This window comes from Onychostoma macrolepis, chromosome 05, assembly GCF_012432095.1.
Source record: "Onychostoma macrolepis isolate SWU-2019 chromosome 05, ASM1243209v1, whole genome shotgun sequence".
NCBI classification, from domain to species: domain Eukaryota; kingdom Metazoa; phylum Chordata; class Actinopteri; order Cypriniformes; family Cyprinidae; genus Onychostoma; species Onychostoma macrolepis.
In genome coordinates, this window is record NC_081159.1 from 31,710,554 (window position 1) to 31,733,980 (window position 23,427).

Here is a 23,427-nt window from a genome sequence, read left to right on the forward strand (position 1 = left end):
TGGACATTCTTATTTCGAACTTCTGTTAGAAGTCAAAATGTAATGATAAAGATTGCTTAAAGTTCCATTTTACTAATTATAGGCCACTCAAGATGAACTGACCCTGATAAACAGTAGCAAAGATACATACACCATCTGTGTTGCACCCCATCCCACAGCTTTGGAGGCAGAAATAAGACCCTCTGTCCAGCGCGAGTTACGAGCATAAAATTCTTTCAACGAAGCTCCACCCTAGAAAGATAAATATCAGAAATGCATGTTGAGGTATCACTCAGGTGACATCACAAGATTCAAATAAAACTCCCTGAAGATTTGTCTTTAGAAATTACACATGCATAAAATGCATATCAGAAACAGACAAATACACACTCATACTGACTTTAAAGTGCAAATTTAGGTCACCAAGGATAACAAAGATAAAACAAGAATAACAAGGATAATATTAGTAATTTTAACAACACTTTACTCTTCCACTCTCCACAATCTCCTTCTGCAGGTCTGTGGATGCCAACACCAGAAGACGGATGGCCTGCAGGGTATTAACAATAAAATAAGTAGTAAGTACATATTTTTAAGTGATATTACTCAGTACATATTTGTGCAATTACAATGTAATACTGACAAATAAAGCTACACATAATGTTTAAAATAAAATGTAGCCTGATGCAGACAGAAGATGTTTGTATTATTCACTGAATAAACATGTCACTGAAGTAAATAGAACAGAAAATTCTATCATCTATATTTCCATAAGTTTTAATCTTACCTTCATAAGATCAGTGCAGCTATTTAGGATTCTTGAAAAAAAAAATTACAAGACAAAATGCATATAAACGAAAACATGAAAGCATTCTGTATATTAAATGAGTGACACAGTTAAAAAAATAACAATTGGTTTTAAAAATTCAACTGGTTACCTCTCATTGACCTCCAGTTGGACTCCTGTTGTGTCCTTTCTGGTTTGACTCATCATTTCCTATACATCCAAACAATTATACAGTAATCATGATCAAAAAAACAGCAAAATCCAAGATATATAATAGGAAAGATTAAAAAAAGCATTTTAGGACATAACATGAATAATGCTATAAATAATTCCATGACTTTCATCCATCCATCCATCCATCCATCAATCAATCAATCGTTTATTTGTTACTTTTTCAGGCCAATCCCTTTTTTTTTTTTTTCACTTGTATGTAAGTGATTTATGACTTTTTGTTTTGTAGCATTGATGTCCAAGCAGTTGCTAAATAAGAATGTTAAATGTTTATTAAATCAGCTTATGCATGTGAGCTTCCCTTAGGATCCTGCATAGGGATGCACCGATATCGATACTGGTATTGGGTATCGGGCCCGATACTGAGCTCCTGTACTCGTACTCGTTAAAATGCCCCGTTACCAAGCGCCAATACCTCACAGCATGTGATAAGTGCCATATTCAGACAAACAGGACAACATGTAGCAGAATGGAGTTATTTGAGATTAAGGATGTCTACGAAGCAGATGTATGCAATGAATCATGTTAAACATTCAGTATTAATGCCTTTATAGCTGATGTGCGCGAACTGAAAAGCAAAGCGCTGAGTGGATTGAGCGGGCGCCGGCACAGATGTGCGAGCTTGTCGAGTGAATATACTTTTCTCACAGACATCACTGGAACATTTGTAGTTCGGTCGGATATGTCAAAAACAAGTAAGCAAAACAATGCACAAGTTACTTAACGGTAGGTAGGGAGCAGTGGGGATTTCTTTAAGACTGCAAGGTAAGCTCGGCTTCCCCTATAATGTAAAAAAAATAATGGTCAAATATGTGCTATTGTGTTAACATTTTATTGACTAAAAATGCGTTAGAACACGTTCATCTCAAAGAAGAGTTCGTTCAGAATCAGCTACATATAGCAGGTCGGCTGACTCGATTTACGTCAGTGCATTTCCCTGTTGAAGCCTAGCGTCCATTGCCTTCAATGGAGCTGCTTTGAACAGTTTTTTTCAGTGCTTCGAAACTAGATGGTCATTGGATAAATGCTGCGATTATGTCCCGCCCACGGATGCTCAGTGTCTCTGGGGGTGAATGGAGGAGTGGGTTGGCCTGGACTCCAGGCTTCTGCGTGATGATTGGAGGGTCTGTCGAAAGACTGCATCTCCGTTTGATTGACAGGGATTTTGTACTATAAAAAGTCGCTGACGCTGAAGATATTCGAGCTCAGTCATATAGCGGCTTTGCACTTGGTTCTTATCAGTCATTATATTTTGTTTTTATTCATTTATAATGTTATGTTTTAATATACATGCTGCTAACTCTGAAATTTCAAGATATGCGAGCAAAAAATGCTCCTGACACTTAGGCAATACGACATGAGCAAGAGTGCTGTTTTTGTTTTGTTTGTGTTCGAATCCAAATCCGTGTTGGTTTGGGCGAATCACTGATTCACTGAGCCATTCATAAAAACAGTCATTTGATTCGCTCCTGAAGGATTCAGCTGTTTTGAAAGACTTGTTTGAATGACTCAGTGATTCAATCACGAACTTCTGCCACCTGCTGGCCGTTTTTAAGTTTCCCGTCTAAAAGTAGGCATATTACATTATTTTCCAACATATTTCTATATTCAGAATTTAGTATTTAAAACATTAATCTCATAACATTATTTATACAATTATAAACACAGTCTAAATGAATAAATGCCACATCTAAATGTCACTTCATGCAGCTTCTGTGCAGTGCTAAGATGAGTTTTGTTTAGATCATTTCATGGATAACAATAGCCAGTCATTCATTCACATTAATTAAGTATTCAGAGAATATTATCTGTTTTCACTTACATCTATTTATTTATTAAATTTTGATTCATTTTGCAGTATTGAATTATAAATTAAGCTGGTATAGTATCTTAACACATTTTTATGGTATCGTGATAACCGTATTATACACCACATTCCTTGTTTCAGTTTAACCTAATTCCCACATTTCCTCCGTCGAGTTTAGTATCTTTTTTTTTTAGATTGTTTGTTCATTGATTCATTCATACAGCAGGCTAGGCTAGCGTCACTGGAAAAGACACCTAGTTGGTACGACAGGGTCACAGAGCATTTTCTTGAAAAGGAACGTAGGGCAGAATTTACCTATAAATAAATGGACAATTTTTATGATGTAGGCCGAAAATGAGCTTCCCCTCTTTGAAAGAATGGAGGGAGGGAGGGAGAGAGAGATAGAGCGCGCGCACACTTCTGTGATCTTTATTGATGTTCGCTCACATAGCATGCATCACTTGGATTGAAACTGAATCGTAAATATAAGACAATTTATAGGGGCATTCACTATAAAATAAATTATTTATTTTCAACCTTAAGCATACACGACTTTCTGGCGAAAGTGAAACTAGCAGCCTGTGTGAAATGCGCTAGGCTGTACTGTCCCTCTCATTCTGCACCAGTACAAATACGTGCGCGCGTTATGCATGTTTTGCTTGCTTCATGAGTGTTTCTGCATCAGAAAGAAAAGCAAAGAAAAACGCGACTTCTATTTCTGAAAATATCACAGTTAGGAGATTTATAACAAGTGGTTCCCTGCATTATTACAGCAAAACGCATGATTTTAGCAGCTCTAATGCAATTGAATTAAAGATGATGTACCATAGAGCAAAAAAAAACAGTGAAAGTAACAAAAACTTGTAAAATACATTTTAATGTGCATAATTAAGTGTGAAAATAACCGAAGGATATACAGTCAAACCAAAAATTATTCAGAGACCAAATATAATTTTTGATATTTTTTACTAGTGGGTGCAGGACACTATAGTTCATTTATGTAAGTGAGGATAGCAAAATAAAGTAAACTGTGACATATTATATCCAAAAATTCTTCATACAGTGGACTACCAATAAAATTGATACAAATTTGGAACCAAAAATTATGCAGGTTTGCATGAACCTGGTTGACAGCATGCCCAGGAGACTACAGGCTGTCATTAAGGCTAAGGGTTGCCTGACAAAGTATTGATAGTTGTGTAAATATGGTCATACTAACAGCTGTCTGAATAATTTTGGTTGATTGTAATCCATCACATACCTTTCTATCAAAGTTATCTGATATTATTGAGCTGAATTTGTTCTGACACAGTTTAACTCTGAGTTCTTGTCATATTTTACTACCATAAACTATAGCAAATAAACTATGATAATGTGAGAAATGTTGAAGTGTCTGAATAAATTTTGGTTTGACTGTATCTATTTGATAAATTAAGTTAACCAACTAACATTATACATACTCTTTTGGTTTCTGTACCCAATATTTAAAAAATTTACAAATGCAATGAAAATATCGGTATCGGCACTCGGTATCAACAAGTACCAAAAATAAAAGTATCGGTATCGGGCGAGTACTGGAAAAAGTGGTATCGGTGCATCCCTAATCCTGCAACTGCTGTTCTTGGCTGGTCAGCCTCCTTGCAGCATCTTAACCACGTTTTCCGAGTGCCTATACAGTATGGTATGATGATTGCAAAAAAAATAAATAAATCCATTCTGTGCATTTGGAAGAAAAAGTCGAGGCCACTATTCAAGATCTGGTTGTCTTAAATATCTTCCACCCTTCATGTAGAAAGGCTTTGAAATATAGAAATATGGAAATATAGATCTGAAGCTTCTTGGAGGCCTCTCTTCCATCACCTGTTAAAAATTTCTAATAACCATGACACCACTTGAAACTTTGTAATTGTAATTTTTTTTTCTTAAATACCACATTTGAATCTTTGTTTTTGTTTTTTTCTCTCTCTCAATTACTTGTCAAAGCTAGCGACAATGTTGATACTTGCAAATCTATCTGCTCTCTATTTTTATTGTCACTTTCCCTATCATCCTTGCTTTAAAGCTAAAATACCCATGTGATATAATATAAAAAATAAAAAAAAGTTCATTAAATCACAGTCAAAACTGCAATTGCAATGTTTGTCAAAATAATCATAATATGAATTTTTGACCAAATGGTACATTCATAATAAAGTCTAATTTCACCTTGTTTTGCAAATCTAGAAGGCTTTATAACTCACAATGCCTGTGGACAACTGCTAAACATGGCTTAATCATAACAGTTTTGGAAAACACCATGTAGGGTTAATGAGGTCCAGTTCATTACAGATGGAGATTTAAATTTGAGGCCTGGATTCAAATCGAAAAATCGATTTGGACTTCAGATTAGATACTCATAAACAACAAAGTTCTTAGGTCTACAAGGAGAAATATTTTCATATTAAGTCGGTAAGTAAAATAATAATAATAATAAAAAAAAGTGTAAAACAAATTTTTGTTGAATTTTCCCGTTTGGATTCTAACTCTCCCTTATCAGTGTCTAGCCCTTTAAACGCAGCATTATTTTACATCAAATCTATAAATTTACATTTACATTTAGTAATTTAGAAGACGCTTTTATCCAAAGCGACTTACAAATGAGGACAATAGAAGCAATCAAAACAAACAAAAGAGCAACAACATGCAAGTGTTATGACAAGTAAATAAATAAATAAATAAATAAGGCATCTCACCTGATACTGTTACAAAAAACAACCTGGACTTATTGTTTTTATCAGAAACTTGGCATAAACAAAATGACAGACTTTGTTTTAATATCATTGCTCCCCCTAGGCATGGACTGTTTATTATGCCATATAATTTGAAAATTAGCTTCAGCAATGTGTCTACACCAATGATTATGTCCTTTAAATGTCTTATTTTGAGTATCACTGCCTCATCTACCATTGTTGCAACAATCCTTCAAAGTTTAAGGAAGCACTGATGTCTGTATATACACATTCAATATACACAGTCATCAAACTAATTCCATGATAACCAAAGACTTTTTTAGGACTATTGGAATGTTCCAATCTTACTCGGATAGAAACGGCTCTACTCATAGCAAAGGTCAGATATTAGACCAGGGGCCCATTTCAGAAAAGAGGTTAAGTGAAAACTCTGAGAATGTAAACCCTGAAATGAGGGAAACTCTGGGTTTTCCATTTCAAAATGGGAGGTTTGTCAAACCCGAGAAAGCAGGGTAAGTCAAGTCACTTTCTGAAAGAGAGTTACCAGTTACCGTGGTAACTTACTCTGAACCTAACCTGGTCTGGAGCCACAGTTTATTTCCATCTCCTCCCCCTTTTTAAAGTGTTAGCGATGTTTAAATGCCTCATTCATTTATTCACACTGCAAAATTCCTTTTCTTACTGAGTATTTTTGTGTTATTTCAAGTACAAATATCTAAAAATTCTTAAGATGCATTTTCTATAGATGAAAAATGGTCTAAGATATTTAATCTTGTTTCCTGGGGGATTTTCCTTTAAAGTGCATTTTACGTAAAACATGTGAAATTGTCCACCATAGGGTAAGAAAAATAATCTTAATGCAAACAGAAACAAGAATATTTTTAATTTCTCACCCCATTGGTAGATAATTTGCAAAATTAGAAAAATGCACTTTAAAACATTGGAGATGCAGAGCACATTATAATTCCGCTGTATGCAGATTTTAAGGAAAATGTTCATCCCTCTCACACTCATTCTGAGAATTGTTTCCTTCAAAGAGGAGTTTCACAGGACTGTAAGTCAGTGGTGTAAAAATCGGGTTAAATGAGGCTAATCTGATAAATGACATTCACTTGATAACATCTTTCTGTAACCTCTGGACGTAACCCAATAATCAGAATTTCATTCAGGATTTCCAATGTGGTTGGATGCATTGATGACAAGCATATCTTCACCATCGCACCTTCTGAAAATGAAACTGATTACTGTATGGAATGGAAGGATGCCAGATGAAGGGGTGGTAGCTACGAGATGCCGTAAACACAGCTATTAAATCAACACAAATTATTCACAATTTTTTTTTGGTCATCTATATTTCCTACAAATGCAAAAAGTTATTCTTTTTACTTTTGGATTTTAAAATTCTTCCAATACTTGACCATACTTCATACTTCATAGTCCAATACTTCATCTGTCAGTGGTGCTGGTGCAGGTTCTCCCCCCTTTTTGGGAGCCTCTACCTTCTTGCTGTTGACTGAGTACAAGTCAGTAGTTAATTTTATTCGGCTACTCTAATTAAGAAATGTAACAGGTTGGATTAGAGAATATTTAATTATGTGAAAAGAGTGTTAGACTATGTGGAAAAAGTTGCAGCGCACTGAAATAGACACTGAATGATATTTAATGTCAAATGTTTGTAAAGTCATTTAGCCTACACCCATGAATCTTTCATGCTTAAAGCTTTACCTTGATTGAATTGTGTTTTTATACTTAATTTTTAGCTGCTGCCACGTTCTCGTTTCTTTTGTCTGTCTTTTTCCTTTTTTTTGCCATGGAATACCATTAAAATGAATATTAGTTCAATAATTTACAGTTTTCACCTCTGATAATATAACAGTTATTAAGTTATAAACAGTTATTAAGAATTAAAGTTACGCATTGACTCGGAAGTACGTCTTTTTGTCGGGTGCTGTTGCCGTGGTGAATCGTAATTTCGGAGCTCCACTAATCATGACTTTTCATAGTCGTGGTGCACACGCTAAACTCAAGAGTCAACGTACTCAGAGTTGAATGAACTAACACAATTCAGCCGTTCTGAAACCCGAAAACTCTGAGTTTCCCATCTCATGGTAAATCAACTCAGTTTTCAAGTTTAAACTCAAGAGTTGGTTGACCCTCCTTATTGAAACGGGCCCCTGGTGATTGCAAATGAGTTGTTTGTGTCTCAGCCTTCTTCAGTGATATTGGTATTTCTGACCATTTTGCTGAATTTTTCAACCTGGATTTATTATTTTCATGTGTACCTATATCATGCACTGTTAAGTTTCAAGGGTGAAAATCAATTGATCAGACTGGATTTGCTCCTGAAACTCCTGTTGTTTCATCTTTCACTGAACTGAGCTTAACGTCCTTGGATGATAAAACATCACAGCTAAATAATGTGCAGTCTACAAACCTGGATTTATTTGCCCCTCTCAAGATTTGTGAAATCAAGTATACCCATTCTGCTCCTTGGTGTAACAACAATCTTCAATTAAAGAAGGACGATTGACAAAAAATGGTGAGAAAGTGGTGTATTTCAGGCTTAAATAGTCACCATCTTGCTTAGAAGGAGCTCCTTATAGCTAAATTAAATCTGTTAGATCTTCTTATTTTGCATGTTTTATTCAGGAACATCAACACAATCCCAGACATCTTTTTTTTTTTAAACTACTGGTCTGATCAAAGCTAATAATGATATTATGTTGACAGCCTCTTTTCAGCTGTGTAATGAGTTTTTAGAAAAATTTTAATACCATCCATAATCTTCTCCTACTACTTATTCCAGTTTGTCCAATTTTTGGGGTAGTTAATTTTTAAATTTTGTGCAACCTGACTTTGCTTGACTTGTTACAGTGGTTTCAGGTATGACAACTACCACTTTCATGCTTGATCCCCTACCTACAGGCATGTTTAAGTCTTGTTTTGAGCATTTGAGTTTAGCACAACTGGTCCTGGTCCTGGTATTGTTCCAGCTGCCATAACAATTACTGCTGTTGCCTCTGTACTTGAGAGGCAAAACTTAAGACTTGGATAATTTAAATAGCTACTGACCTATTTTAAATCTAGCATCCCTCAGGGCTCATATACTTTCATGACTTAATGAACAAGAAAATCTTTACATTTTGTGACAGTATAAAAAAATACTCTGCAATATAATGAAAACTCTTACCAAAAAGGATTTCATTGTTAACTTGAACTTGTGACAAAAGAATGGAACATAAGACTCAACTTGGCCTTAAGACTAGAGACTTGACCAGTGACAAAACTTTACTTGGACTGTACAGCAGAGATTTGTGAATATGTCTATAGTTTGAAGTTTCAATGTAATATGAGTAAATCTGCACAATATGCTGCAATAAAAAAGGTTTTAAACAGCTAATAAATCATGTTGTAACCTTTCTACTCACATCAATTCTCCTAACAGCCTCCTCAATAGCAGCAGAGGTAGCAGCCATCTCTTTATCCACCATGTCACCCAGCTCTTCCTTACCAACATCTATGCCTTTTGGCTTCAGATCCTGTACAAGGAAAAAAAAATGATACAAAATAAAGAAGGAAAAAAGAGAATTTAAAAACAAAAACAATTGTGATAATTGTATGAAAAATTAAATGCGTATATAAATTACTGCATATTAGGTTAGATGGTACAGTAGAGCTACAAAAAATGTCCAATATTTGTCAGCCCTCAGATGGTATATAATATATCTTATGTCTTAATTGTAACGGTCATGGACTTTTATTTGTGTTTCTTTCTGTTCCTGTTCTCCTGTATTGTTTAGTTCCTTTGACCTAGTTTCTCAGTGTTCCTAGTTCCTAGTGTTGTCTTGATTAGTTTATTCTGTTCACCTGTGTTCATTAAGTCATTAGTCCCCCTCTTGCTTTTATATATATACTCGCTGTTGTGTTCTGTTCCTTGCCGGTTATTGAGCTGATGTTGTTTTGCTATCATTGTGTTGTGCTACTCCCTGCTCCTGGATTCTTTCTGCTATTCTGTGTGGACTTATTATTAAAGACTATTTAATTGGATTTCTCCTGTGATGTGCGTTTATATTGCACAGCACGTAACAGAATAACCGGCCAAAACAATAAGTTTAGCAGCACTTTCCCTTTTGTTTCCTTTTGCTTTTTTGTTTCATGGTCCCCACTGTCCAGTTCCTCCTGCTCAAGCAGGAGGATCGCTCCCTTGAGGACCACACAAGGGATTTCTTAGACCTCGCTCACCTGATGCATTACCTGGACAGCTGTCTATGCACGTTTTATTATGTGGGACTTAACACCACCACAGAGGCTAAGCTGTCCAGGTGTGGTCCTCGAGGGAGCTTCGCCACTTTCGTGGAGTAGGTGCTGGAGAAAAATTGACTGTATTGCTCCATCTGCCCCGCTGAAGAGGACATCTCCAGCCGCACTTCCAAACCAGAGACCAGCCAACCATCATCCCGCTGCACATGCTAGAGCCCACCGCAGATGGAGAGCCCAAGCCTGTCGCAACATGAGAGCCAGCACAAAAACCCACGACTGAGCCGTTCATCGCCCTGGAGCCCGAGCCTCTAGATTTGTCTGACCAGGTGCACGAACCTTCAACATCGCCCATCCCCGAGGGAGTTTTAATGGAGATTGAGTGCTTGGAGGGAAGCCTGCCCACACTCCTGCCGCTGAGGGAGAGCTGCAACTGGCCACTGGACTATATTATGAGGAACTAATGGACATGTTAAAAGAGCTTCCATTGTTGATTGAACAACTAAAAAAGACAATGTCAAATAAATCAGTTACACTACTCTAAAATCTGTAATTTATCAGAATTAAAAATTCAGAAAGGCTGTGATAACACTTGTGACAATTCCTGACTAGAATAATGCAGAGGGGCATGTGGCATGCCTCAGATGAATGGAGTGCATTTGAAGTGTGGGGTAAAAAAGATAACATTTTGCTTTTGAGAGCAATGTTGATTGAAAAATAAATAAATAAATACATAAAGACCATCTCAGTTATTCTTGTATAAAAAAAATAAAATAAAAAAAAATACATGAAACATAAATAAACAAAAATAAACCCCACTAGAAACGGAATCTGGAGCAGATGAGCAGTTGGAGAATTCCTCGTTGTAAAACAGAGACACGCAACGTGAGCGTGGGCGCTCCCGTCGGATTTATAGGGTTAATGCAGCCAAGTCGCTAGGCTTCTGCGGGAGCCTCCTTGGTCATCAGGTCCCCAGTATAGCGCTGCAACTTCAGGACTCGTGGTTCCTCCATTCAGATTGAGCATTTTCGCATTGTAATGCTTCGTGATGTGCTCCCTGACGTATTGCTCGGTGTTTGCTTCGAGAAGCTGCCCCGGCCAGGATGTGCTACTCATGTCTCGCCCCAAGGGGCCTCCTGAGATTTGAGTCATCCACTCAACCATCATGCACATTTTCTGAGTTAGAGTTCCTCTCTCTGAGGCGTCGAGTGGCTTCACTCCTTAACTCCACTCTGCAGTTTTAATAGATGGTTAGGCCCACTTGGACCTCCCTGTGACACTGCCCTTATGGTTGAACCAGTGAATCACCCCTCTGTGGTTAAGTACACTGCTTTCCCTGAGGTATGAGAGAGATGTGTTTCTTCGGAAACCCTTCCTCAGTGCTTTGGTTCTGAGGAGCGGTAGCTCTTTATGCATGAATGGGTTATTGGTCCCGTTGTTTCTACAGGTTCTTTTGGATCTGGTTAAATGGGACCCACGCTCTCTATCGAGATAGAGAGCATAAGACTATGTTCGATTGTAACAGTTGACGATCTCTCATCTCTCAGCGCTGCCTTCTGGTTGAGCTAGGATGTGCTCCCCTCACTGTGAGGGCTAGCTATGAGCCTATCGCTCCCAGTTTGAGCTATGAGGGCCCGCCTCAGCTCGAGAGCTGAGAGCACCGCTCCCGAGAACTCCATATGCAACCATACCGAGTTGATAGGCCCATCCTTGTTGCCTCCTTGGCCAGTTGCCTCAATGGTGGGACCCTGTTGCTCCCTGTTGGAATGTGTAAAGCATCCCTTCTAAGCTGGATCCCATTTCTGATGTCCCATTGCAGTCAATCTGCTCCCCGGACATGGCAGTGTTCCCCTCACTGCAGGAGGTTCTTTTATGAGCTTGCCGCTCCTGGGCAGATCATGTGAGTCCTCCTCTTGACTTGAGAGCTAGGTACTTTGCCCCTGGGTTATTGATTGCTTCGGTTGAGCTGGGTTCTTCTCTCTTTGCTAAGGTTGAGCTCCGTGGCAGCGACATCAGGTAGTTTGGCTTGCTGCCTCCCTGATGAGTTGCCCCTATTTGGTCGAGCCTAGCAGTGCTCCCCTCACCTTAGAAGGTTACCTTTGAGCATGCCGCTCCCGATTGAGCATCTGAGGTCTGCTATCATTGGGTCCTCTGCTCCTTGGAGCTCCATTGAGCTGCAGCTTCAGGTTGTCTCTCGGCCTCTCTCTGCCTCCCTGTTAGGCTTCTCTCTTTGTTGGTTGAGCTTAGCAGTGCTCCCCTCACCCTAGAGGGTCACCTATGAGCACACCGCTCCCAGACCGAGTGTCTGAGTTGCTCTCCTATTTTGAGAGTTGGGCCTCTGCTCTCTAGAGCTCCAGTTGGCAGTCATGCCAGGTTTTTGGGCTGCCTTCTGACCCCGATATGCTGCTCTTATGATTAAGCTTGTAGTGCTCCCCTCACTCTAGAGGGTTATCTATGAGCACATTGCAAGTCGAGCATTTGTGTCCCACTCTTTGTTTGAGAGCTGGGTGCTACGCTCCTTCAAGTTATGTATGAGCACAATGCTACGGAGCCTGTCCTGTGACTCAACAATTATGGTTGAGTTGGCAATGCTCCCCTCATATGGAGAGTTTTTTCTATGAGGTACACCATTTTCAATCCACATGCGCTCTGAGTATGCGGACTCCCGCTGAATTAAGTAACTGCTCCCTGAGTATGCCATAGTCACATAGGGTTTCTAGGCCTGTCTAAGAAACAGCCTCGGCGAACCCTTAGTAACGGTTTTTCTAGAATACATGTTATGGTAAGTGCACATGCTGAGCTTCTGTGCACTTTCTAAAACCCACATTGTGGTAAGTGTGCACGCTAAGCATTCTGCACACTTTTCTAAAATCCTGTATGGTATGGGTTACGCGCTGCCAGCCTTGTACCCTTTTCTCTGATTTGGCTCAGGCCCCGGTTTTTCACCTCGGGCCCCACTCTACTTATGTATCCTTGATGATGCTTCTGAGCAGGGCATCTGCTACCGAGGACCTGTCGAGGCAGTTCCTAGGCTAGGCTCTCCCCTTAAGTAACAGTGTTCTGAAATCCATGTTATGGTAAGTGCACACACTGAGCTTCTGTGCACTTGGTAACACTTTCTATGAAGCCCATATTTATAATACATATAAGGGTATTCTTAAGGCATTAAGAAAAAAAAAGAAAAAAACTTATAATGTGTTATAAAATCTCATGAATAATCATAATTATAATACAAACATATTTGTGGTTATAACTTTTAAGAGTATGAGTATTTATAACACACAATGAACACCATATTAAATCTACTTCATTTATAATGGGCTATATCATAGCTTGACATTGTTTATTTAAGATTTGCACAGTACCTTACTACATCTCGAGTGCAATGTTTATATACTGTATATATATGTAAAACTAACTGTATTAGTAGACTTAGGTAGGGTAGGTAGAATGTTCACATACTTGGAAAGTATCCTATACTCAGTATGTCTGTTGAGGAACCATCAAAATAAAGTGTTAGCATACAGTATATTCAGCAGACACACTACTAATACTCTCATGACTGCTAGTTGACATGTAGTTGCAGAGTTCCTTATCAACAGCTGTCTAAAGGGTGCCATCAAAATAATCAAACTGATATTATAAAAAAAATATATAATAATTCAAAGTAAATGTGTCATATTACACATTCATCTGTTCTGATATCTGATCTTATGGCTGTTTGAGAAAAAATATATATTGTTATTATTACTTATAAGTAGTCTTTGTCTGCTTTAAGTAAAGTAACATAAGTAACGTGGCAAGATATGAGACTTATAATACATTATAACTATGAGAAATATAATCCATTGTAACTTAAGTGGATGGATCGTGTCCATTGTGTGTTATAAATCATCATACTCTTAAAAGCTATAACCACAAATAAGTCACTATTATAATACTTTAAAACAGTTCTTATGAATATTCATGAGATGATACAACATATTATAGAGTTATTTATAATGCATTATGCATTCATTATAATGCCTTAAGAATACCTTTATAATATATTATAAATATGGGCTTCATAGAAAGTGTTACCATGCACTTTCTGAAATCCACATTGTGGTATGTGTGCACGCTAGGCACCTTGCGCACTTTTCTAAAATCCTGTATGGTATGGGTTACGCGCTGTCAGCCTGGTACCCTTTCTCTGAGTTGGTTCAGGCCCCGGTTTCACCTTGGGCCCCACTCCACTTATGTATCATGGTGATACCTTGTTGCTACCAGGGATCTGTCGAGTCAGTTCCTTTGAGCAAGCTAACCCAGAGCTGATAGTAGCCCCCTGGGTGACAGGCCAAGGTCTAGATTATGGTCTTAGATGCTTGGCCATATCCCCTTAAAGGAATCTCTTTGTGTCTGATTCCAAGCCTTGAGCTCTGCCCTGGGTTCAGGCTTCCTCAAGCCCAGCCCTTAACAGGCAAGTTCTTTGGGGTATGCAGCTCAGGCCTTTGGCCGTAGGGGATAATGTCACTGACAGACGTCAGGGTGTCCTTGGGGCAACTCCCATAGCTTTGGTAGAGTTGGCACTTAGTGCTCACCTTGATGCATGGCATACACTCCCCCCTCAGCATGGCAGCGTGGGTATACCGTTCCCCATGGCGACCTCTAGAGGATGCGGTTCGAAGTTCCCTCGGAAGGGAACATCTTAGGTTAAGTATGTAACCATGGTTCCCTGAGAAGGGAACGAGACACTGCGTCCTCTAGATGCCTCGCCATGCTTAGGACACGAGCTTCAGATGAAGAAACGGATGATGCGTTCTTCCAATGCCCTTTTATACTTTGATTGTGCTGGTAATGGCATCATAGGCTGTCGCCGGCCAATGTTATTGTCGTGTTTAGATGTATGCTTCACACACCGGTCACGCCGAAGGTGTCCCCATAGCGACCTCTAGAGGACGCAGTGTCTTGTTCCCTTCTTAAGGAACCATGGTTACATATGTAAACTTAGATGATTTAATAGACTGTTTCCTTCGTCATTCCGGCTCCACCTTGGTCAGTTGTTGACTATCCGCCTCCTCAGGACTCCTCTGGCTTCTCCTCCTCACTCTGTCCCTCTGGCTATGTCAGGCTCCTCCTTCCCTCCAGCTCCGCCTTCGTCCTCAGTCTGGTCCCCGCCATGGTCTTCCGGGTCCCCGTCTCAGTTGTCACCCTGGCTCTCCGCCTGCTCTGCTCCACCTGGGTCTCCACCTCCAATGGCTCTGCATCCATCACTCATCCCCATGGTGTCGTCTGCCATCTTTCCACCATGGCTCCTCCCTCCCTTGACTCTGCCCTGGGGCCTCGTCCTGGCTGGTCTCTCGACCAACATCTGGCTCCTCCTGCTCCTGGCCTCGTCCTGGCTCCTCCCATCCTCCACTCCCCCATGGACTTATTATTTGGAACTGTTTTTGCTTCTGTCCCTCTCTAGTTCCTCACTCTCCTTTATAACCCCACCCCCATAGGACTCTATGCGGCATGAGGACACGCCTCCCAGGAGAACTGTAATGTAATGCTCATGGACTTTTATTTGTGTTTCTGTTCTCCTGTCCTGTTTTGTTCCTTTGACCTAGTTTCCCCTGTTGTCTTGATTAGTTCATTCTGTTCACCTGTGTTCATTAATTAAGTCATTAGTCCCTCTCTTGCTTTTGTATAAGTACTCCCTGTTCTGTTCCTTGCTGGTTACTGCGTTGATGATATTTCACTATCATTGTGTTTTGCTACCCCCTGCTCCTGGATTCTTTCTGTTATTCTGTGTGGATTTATTATTAAAGACTATTTCATTTAATTTGTCCTGCGTTGTGTGCTTGTATTGCACAGCAAATAACACTTAAAATGTATGTACTCTGAAATGGTTTATTTCTTTGGTAACACTTTATAATAACTGCACACTATGAATCATTAGTTAAGCATTAGTAAATAGTCAATTCATCCTTTATAAAGCATTGTTCCAACATTAATAGGCATTAGTAAGCAGTTTACAAATACAGCTATACATGTTTTGTTCTTGAGCATATCTATAATGTTTAATAATTGTATTTTCATACTTTATTAATGATTAATTTATCATTTCTAAATTACGTTATTTACAAACCAGTTATTTAGGAGTTGTCAGTGGTTCATAACATCATTTAGAAAGTGTCAGGAAATGATTAATAAACTATTTAAATGTACATACAGTACATACAGTATATACATTTTATTATGTAGACACATGATAATAGTTGCTCAGTGTGTTAATAAATGCTTTATTAACACATATTCCTGCTGTAATTCATGATTAAGTCAGGTAGTTATAAAACATTTAGTAGTTGGCCAGCCATCTGTTTTTGTGAGCTCATCTAAAGTGAGGACTATTTATACCTTGTAAAGCATTTACAAAGGAGATTTAAAGGCTCATTCATCTTCCAAACAGAACAGTTAAACACAACACAGAGGGATACAGAACACAGAAATATTTTTTCAAGATGCAAAAAATGAAACCGTACAACTGTACACTTGATAAAAAAAAGTGTACAGTTGTACAGTTAAATTTTTTTGCATCTTGAAATAAATATTTCTGAGTTCTGTATCCTTCTGTGTTGTGTTTGTTTATTTTTTTTCTGTTAGGAAAATAACTGAGCCTTTAAATCTCCTTTGTAATAGATGTGCTTCTAAATCAAGAACAAGGCATTTATAGCTGTATTTATAAACTGCTTACTAATGACTATTAATGTTTGAACAATGCTTTATAAAGGATGAACTGACTATTTACTAATGCTTACCTAATGATTCATAGCGTGTAGTTATTATAAAGTGTTACCATTTCTTTTTCTCAATCAGAAGAGCCAGTGACAAAGCAAAACTAGGGATGTAACGATATTATCAATATTGTGATATCGCGATAGCAAAACGGTCTTGATATTACCGGGATCACATGACGATAATGAAACGATAGGTCTTCCGGGCAAAAAGTGTAGTTTTTAAAATATATTTAAACTTCTTATTCTTACATAAAAGGTATTTAAAGTTGTGTTTTGGACCATTATGCTTTGGCACAGTATCTGTCAAACGAACTAAAACCGAAAGCACAATATGGCTTAATCCCTTTATCAAGTGTATTCTTGCTGCGTGTTTTAAAACGAAGCGCACACATTGTTTAGGTCAGGGCTGCCCAACCCTGTTCCTGGAGATCTACCATCCTGCAGACTTCAGTTCCAGCCCTGCTCCAACACAGCTGTCTGTAATTATTAAGTGCTGCTTAAGAGATTAATTAGCCAGTTCAGGTGTGTTTGATCAGGGTTGGGGTTGAACTTTGCAGGATGGTAGATCTCCAGGAACAAGGTTGGGCAGCCCTGGTTTAGGTGATTAAGCTCGTAATCCAATGTTTTCCGCGCCTCAGAACGGCTCCGTTCACAGTGAATATAGTGAACTCGTTTATTGCATGTGCTGTGAGTTTAACGAGCGTTTGAGAACACAACAGCCACCAATTAGACTTTATTTTTGCTGCAGGTGATTAAAGCATTTCACTAGATTTATAGTGAGATGTGTTTTTAAGCAATGAAGCTGGAGTTTTCCTTCAAAATAAAAGCTCTACTGCCGTTTCTGTCAAAATAATAGCTTCACTGCAAAAAGTGCTCTTCTTACTTATATTTTTAGTCTTGTTTCCAGCCAAAATATCAAAAAACAATTCTTAAATCAAGAAGGATTTTCTAGAGAAGTAAAAATAATTGTCTTGTTTTCAGAAAAAACATGTTAAAATTAAGTGAGTTTTTGCTTAAAACAAGCAAAATAATCTGCCAAAGGGGTAAGAAATATAATCTTGTTTTCTGTTTGATATAAGATTAAATTTTTTACCCCATTGGCAGATTATTTAGCTTGTTTCAAGCAAAACTCACTTAATTTTGACATGTTTTTTCTGAAAACAAGACAATAATTTTTACTTCTCTAGAAAATCCGTCTTGATTTAAGAATTTTTAGATATTTTGGCTGGAAACCAGATTAAAAATATAAGTAAGAAAAGCATTTTTTGCAGTGTTAAAAGTGCAGTATGAATTTCTGACAGCTAGCAGTTTAAATGGCTAACGTTACTGCAGTCCAATTTCAAAATATCTCTTTCAAGTGTAGAAGCTAGGAAAGAAGTATTGTAATTTACAGTGCAATTGTTTTACAATATACAGCTATTACTGTCATTGTTGTAATTATTGTTATTATTATATTCTAATTTATTTTGCTTTCTAAAACTCCAGTGTGAATGTAATTTAGACTAAGACAGTATATCACAAATAAAAGGAGGGTTGAGTTCAGGTACAAATCAATTCACTGACTTTTTTTCTGACTCAAGTTTTCTTAGTTAATAACATGGGTTGGAGCTCTTAATTTTGATATCTCAAAGTGCATTAAATAGAAGAATTGAACTTTAAAATGTACAACATTTTCATTTTTTTTTTCCAATTCTTCATTTGTATTTTTGGTCACACTTTATATTAGGTGGCCTTAACTACTATGTACTAAAATAAGTACAATGTACTTATTGTATTCATATTGTATTTCAAAACACTTTTGCTGCTATTAAGGTGGGATATGGGTAAGGTTAGGGACAGGTTAAGTGGTATGGGTAGGTTTAAGGGTGGGTTTAGGTGTAAGGGATGGGTCAACAGTGTAATTATAAATGCAATTGCAGAAATTAATTACAGATGTAATTACATAAAGGTATTATAAACAATATAAGTACAATGTAAGAACATGTATGTACACAATAAGTGCATTGTACCAAATGATTAATTTAAATGTAAGTACATAGTAATTAAGGCCACCTGATATAAAGTGGGACAGTCTTTTTTTTTTAATAAGCACAATAAATATCGTATCGTGGACTTCTTATCGCAATATTATCATATCGTGAGATTTTGATATCGTTACAACCCTAAGCAAAACAGCAACAAAATGCAGCCTAAAGTAGATGCCTATATAGACAGTAGACAGCAAAACAGCTTACTAAGTTTTGGAATGGAGCTTGTGTGTCTGCTTGCAATTTCTCACCTGTCCTATTCTAAGAATCTTCTGCACCACTGCTTGAATCGATGTAGGATCAGCCCCCTTTAGAGACGCTTTTGATTTAAGATTCCTAAGATACTGCAGGCTCTGGGTGGCACAACTCTTACAGTGCTCTGTCAAACCTATAGATAGACATGCATATACACATACAGTATGTTGACACAAATATACACCTTGGAAGTTCTATAAGAGGAAATTTCATGAAAATATGTTCAGGTTCACATTTAACCCCAAAAGAAAGATAAAAAAAAAAAAAAACACACACATACACATACACATCATAAAGAAAATTAAGCTTGTCAGAACTGTTGTGCACATGCTTATGACACATAGGAGCTGTTGTTGACACATAGAAGCTGTCATTGCGAACCAGTTCTGCACTTGACCTCATGTCCTGACCCACTCCACCTCTTTCAACCATACTTTCAAGTCTACACTTCTTTCCAAATAATTAAAATAAAAAGGCAAACTACCTCACAAATTATACATCCAGCATGATTCAGTACATCTTCATGCCTTACAAAAACATAATTAAATCCATACTGATGGCAAATGTGTAGGAAATTATATAAATGAACATATAAATTAATTCAAATACTGATATAATGTAATATTGTGAAAAAAATACCTTAAAATATTTATGTGATTGTATCAGCAAGGCCCTAATAAAATAATGTACAATTTAAATGAAATTTATCATTTTTGCTTTACAAACAATGAGAATTATGTAATGTCCGCAATACAGTAATGAGTTTAAGAGCTTAATCGTCATGAAATAATGCCATGCTGCAAAAAGTATTAAAGGTCCTCTTAATGTTAAAAATTGCTATTATTTTATTTAATATATTAAATAATTAATATTAATTATATTCTTTTATCAAATAAAATAAAGTAAAATAAAAATAATAAAAATAAAAATAATAATATATATATATATATATATATATATATATATATATATATATATATATATATATATATTTCTTTTCACTTTGGAGTAAAATGTCACCTGAACATGTTCTTAACAGGTTTTGTGAGATTCACCCCCCCACCACCACATAATACACACATAACAAAACACTATCCATAGTCTATGGCAACAGAGCTGTGGGTTTGTGCATATGCAAGTGTTTTCAACAAAGTGTAATTTTGTGTAAAAGTGTGTGCTCTTACGGTCAGCGTCGTCAGTAGGGGCCATGTTTGCCGTTGCACTTCCACTGATTATTGTGTCAGCAGTAAGATGCGAAAACTTAGTAAGAGCCCTAACAAGACTCCCAGCATCTGAACCAAAAACAAAGGAAACTAGAAATAACATGCAAGCATAAAAAGACAATGCAAACATACACAAAAACAAATTGCTGAACGAAAGAGGGAGGAAGAGACAGAACATACCCCTCATACTCTTCACATATTCAGAGTGGCCCACTTGCACCTTATCAATGGAGTTGAGCGTAGCCTCTGCTCGGTTAATGAGGTAATCTAGTGACAGTCAAGTTGATATTTAACTCAAATCAGACCATCAAGCTGATATTTAACTAAAATCAGACCATTCAGTTAATAACATGTAAACAATTGTTAAATAAAGTTTTATTTTGATGAGTGGCACTACCTGGGGAGCTGGAACAGCTGATGTGCAGGGGGTCATCTAGTGTAGCAACAGCATCCTGAATGATGTTCTCAGCCTCGGTGACTGTCGCCTGCAGCAGTGCAAACTGCTCATCCAGCAACTTCTGCTGCAGCTGCTCTTCATGACTTAACTACAAACACATTGAACAAAGCTACCTGATCACAATGCTAGTACATGGGTATAATGCTACAGTAGACCCAAAATAGGGATGCCATTTTTCAGGAATTCCAAAAATCTATTTTCATTCAAATTAACGTTAACAGTAATACCGCAATATGCATGTGGATAAAATGTCATATCCAAGTAATAGCAATGGCTGCAACAATACATGTTATCTGTGCACCGAAAAAAATGGATAAAGGGCTTTTGGTATGGTACACAAAATGGGCCTCATTCATGAAAAATTCGTAAATATAGGAGTAAATTTGGAGTAATTTGCGCGTAAAACGGAGCTTCCTGAAAACTCTCCTCCGGATTCACAAACGCTTCGTAAACTTCCGATTTGATAGTTAAACATGCGTATGTTAATGAAATCCAATCATTCGTAAATAGTGCGCTAGTGCACGCTCATTTACAATTATCATAATCCCCGCCTATGATTGCCGCTATGCAAATTGCGTGCCCAGGAACGCAGTGGAATATTTTGGTCTACTTTCTCAGGTTTGGCTCCAGTATATTAAAACGACCAGCTGGTGGCGCTTGAAAACGCTTTGGTGGCACAGCGTTTTTCCAGCTAAGATGCTTTGGTTGCTATGATGTGGAATATCCACGGCAGTAACGTATTACTAGTATTTTTGAAGAATATTACTGAATATAAAAATGCAGTAACCAGCAATATTAACTTCCCTATTGTTGTTCAGTTGTTGTAAAAGTAGGATGATTGGTCAGTGTAGTAGGCTATTTGTCTCGCCCCTCCTCCATTGATTAGACGGCTGGGTAAAAAGTGACAGTGACAAGCACTGTGTTTACCCAAAGCTAAACAGTTTATCAACTCTCAGTTACAAAAAAAAATAAAAAAAAAAAATAAAAAAAAATAAAAAAACCCAGAGCAAACGAACTTGTAAAATATGATGGCAGTGCATCAAAATTTAGTGTCATCAGTTTGCCAAAAAGAACACAGAACGTTTTAAGCGCCATTTATATGTGGTAGGGAGCAGATGTACATTTCTTTCGTACCAACTAACATTTTGAAAATACGAACACTTTCATGAATACGAAAATTTACATCAGAACAGCTTTACGAACGATTTACACAAAAATTATTTCTGCTTGTGTTTCATGAATGAGGCCCAATGACTACATTTCTTGCTTATAACTTCTATAAAGTATGTCCAAAAATCAAGAGACTGGCCAATTGATGGCAATATAATACAACACATGAAACTGACTCTAGGAAACTGAACCATTAGTCCGACTGACAGATTGATGCAGTGTTTTTGTCTGATTTACCATCATAGTCCATGATGAGTCAGGTATACACAAGCAAAAAGGGATACATTTTGCATTGACACAAACGGTATCATTTAACACATCAACAAATTTGATAACATAATGCCAAACTGATTGTGATGGCATATTTATGCAATGCTTACACATATGGAGAACAAACTTTGTGTGTGATAATTGCCATGGCAAGGAGTTACAGGACAATCATCAAATTATGCCAGAGGAGGAGTATGGTTCCTCCTTTTGATCGTATTGATTATATCTGTTATCATATTAAAAAGGTGTGCCATACATCGTAAAGAAACACATGTAACGCATGTAGTACTAACATATGTAGTATTATTATGGATATATTTTTCATAAGATTTTAAGAACACTTACGTTCAATACAAATAATAATTAGCAATTATAACTGTTTGCAATAAAAACATTTTTTTTTTTTTTTTACAGGACAGTGTAGAGTGATAGGAATGCAGGTCGAAATTGAACCCGGGTCTCCCCTTAGCCAACAACGCATATACATGGCGTTAAACTCCTGTTGTTTGATGGGTCAATTTAGAATTGAATTGTTAAAGAAAGAATCAGGATGCAACTATGGGTCATTGTTTCAACTCTATTCAATGAAACAGATAGATTGATAGATACGGTTGTCAAGGTTTTCTGGGTGGTTGCTAGACGGTTTCAAGCGTGTATGGATGACTGCTAAGGCGTTGCTAGGTTGTTTTGAGTAGGTTTTTAAGCTGTATACAATATGAACTGTGACTTTGATAACTGTTTAATTTATTTTAAAAACAAATGCAGTGAATTTAGCACAATACAGATCAATCCATCGCTTTATTAGCATAAGCAAGAAAAAATACAAAAATATCTTAGATAGGCACTCAAATAATAAAAAAAAAGGCTTCATTTATTTCATGCTTTTTCCACACTTTTGTTTAGAGATTTAGATCTGTCCGTACCTTCTCTTTGAGTTTGCCTTGTAGTTCTCCAAGCTCCTTGATGGTCCTGTCTCGCTCCTGCTGTAAGGAATACTCTTTCAGCTGAGCTTCCTTCATCAGGGAGGAGAGCTCAGCATCTTTCTTACTTATAGACTGCGACAGTCTATCCTTTTCTGTCTGAAGTGTAGCCACAGAGCTGTTCAGCTGCTCTCCTTCCTAAAGGAAATAAAGCAAATAAATAAATAAATGTATGTATGTATGTATGTATATATGTGTTGTAATTTTTTTTTTTAAATTAAGAACGCTATGCTAACATACAGAAACTGCTCCAGCAGCGGGGACGAAAAACAGGGATTAATTAGCATTATTTTAATGTTTCGTTTTTACCTAAAACCTACCCTGTTGAGATGGTGAAAAACAAATGTAGAATTTCATACAGTGGAGCACATTTCATACAGAGAGCACATTTTGCAATGCTGAAATATACACCTTGAACGTGGCTGGGACCATACCCACAGGAAAGCACTCTTGACAGAATGCCACCACTGAACCAACAGGGCAGTCGACTCTCT

The 23,427-nt window shown here is 37.5% G+C and overlaps 1 protein-coding gene across 2 annotated transcripts in view; it reads right to left on the reverse strand.

Annotated features, from left to right (window-relative positions):
- The window catches only part of hip1rb (huntingtin interacting protein 1 related b), a 112,691-nt gene that overhangs the window by 21,363 nt on the left and 67,901 nt on the right, over nt 1-23,427 (reverse strand). For both annotated transcript variants that reach the window (XM_058774995.1, XM_058774996.1), the window contains exons 18-27: nt 22,877-23,071; nt 20,454-20,601; nt 20,237-20,323; nt 20,018-20,125; nt 18,830-18,966; nt 8,962-9,072; nt 918-976; nt 767-797; nt 467-529; nt 131-231 (exon numbers count right to left, since the gene is read on the reverse strand). In XM_058774995.1, the coding sequence (XP_058630978.1) occupies nt 131-231; nt 467-529; nt 767-797; nt 918-976; nt 8,962-9,072; nt 18,830-18,966; nt 20,018-20,125; nt 20,237-20,323; nt 20,454-20,601; nt 22,877-23,071 (1,040 nt within the window). The remainder of the gene's footprint in view (nt 1-130; nt 232-466; nt 530-766; nt 798-917; nt 977-8,961; nt 9,073-18,829; nt 18,967-20,017; nt 20,126-20,236; nt 20,324-20,453; nt 20,602-22,876; nt 23,072-23,427) is intronic.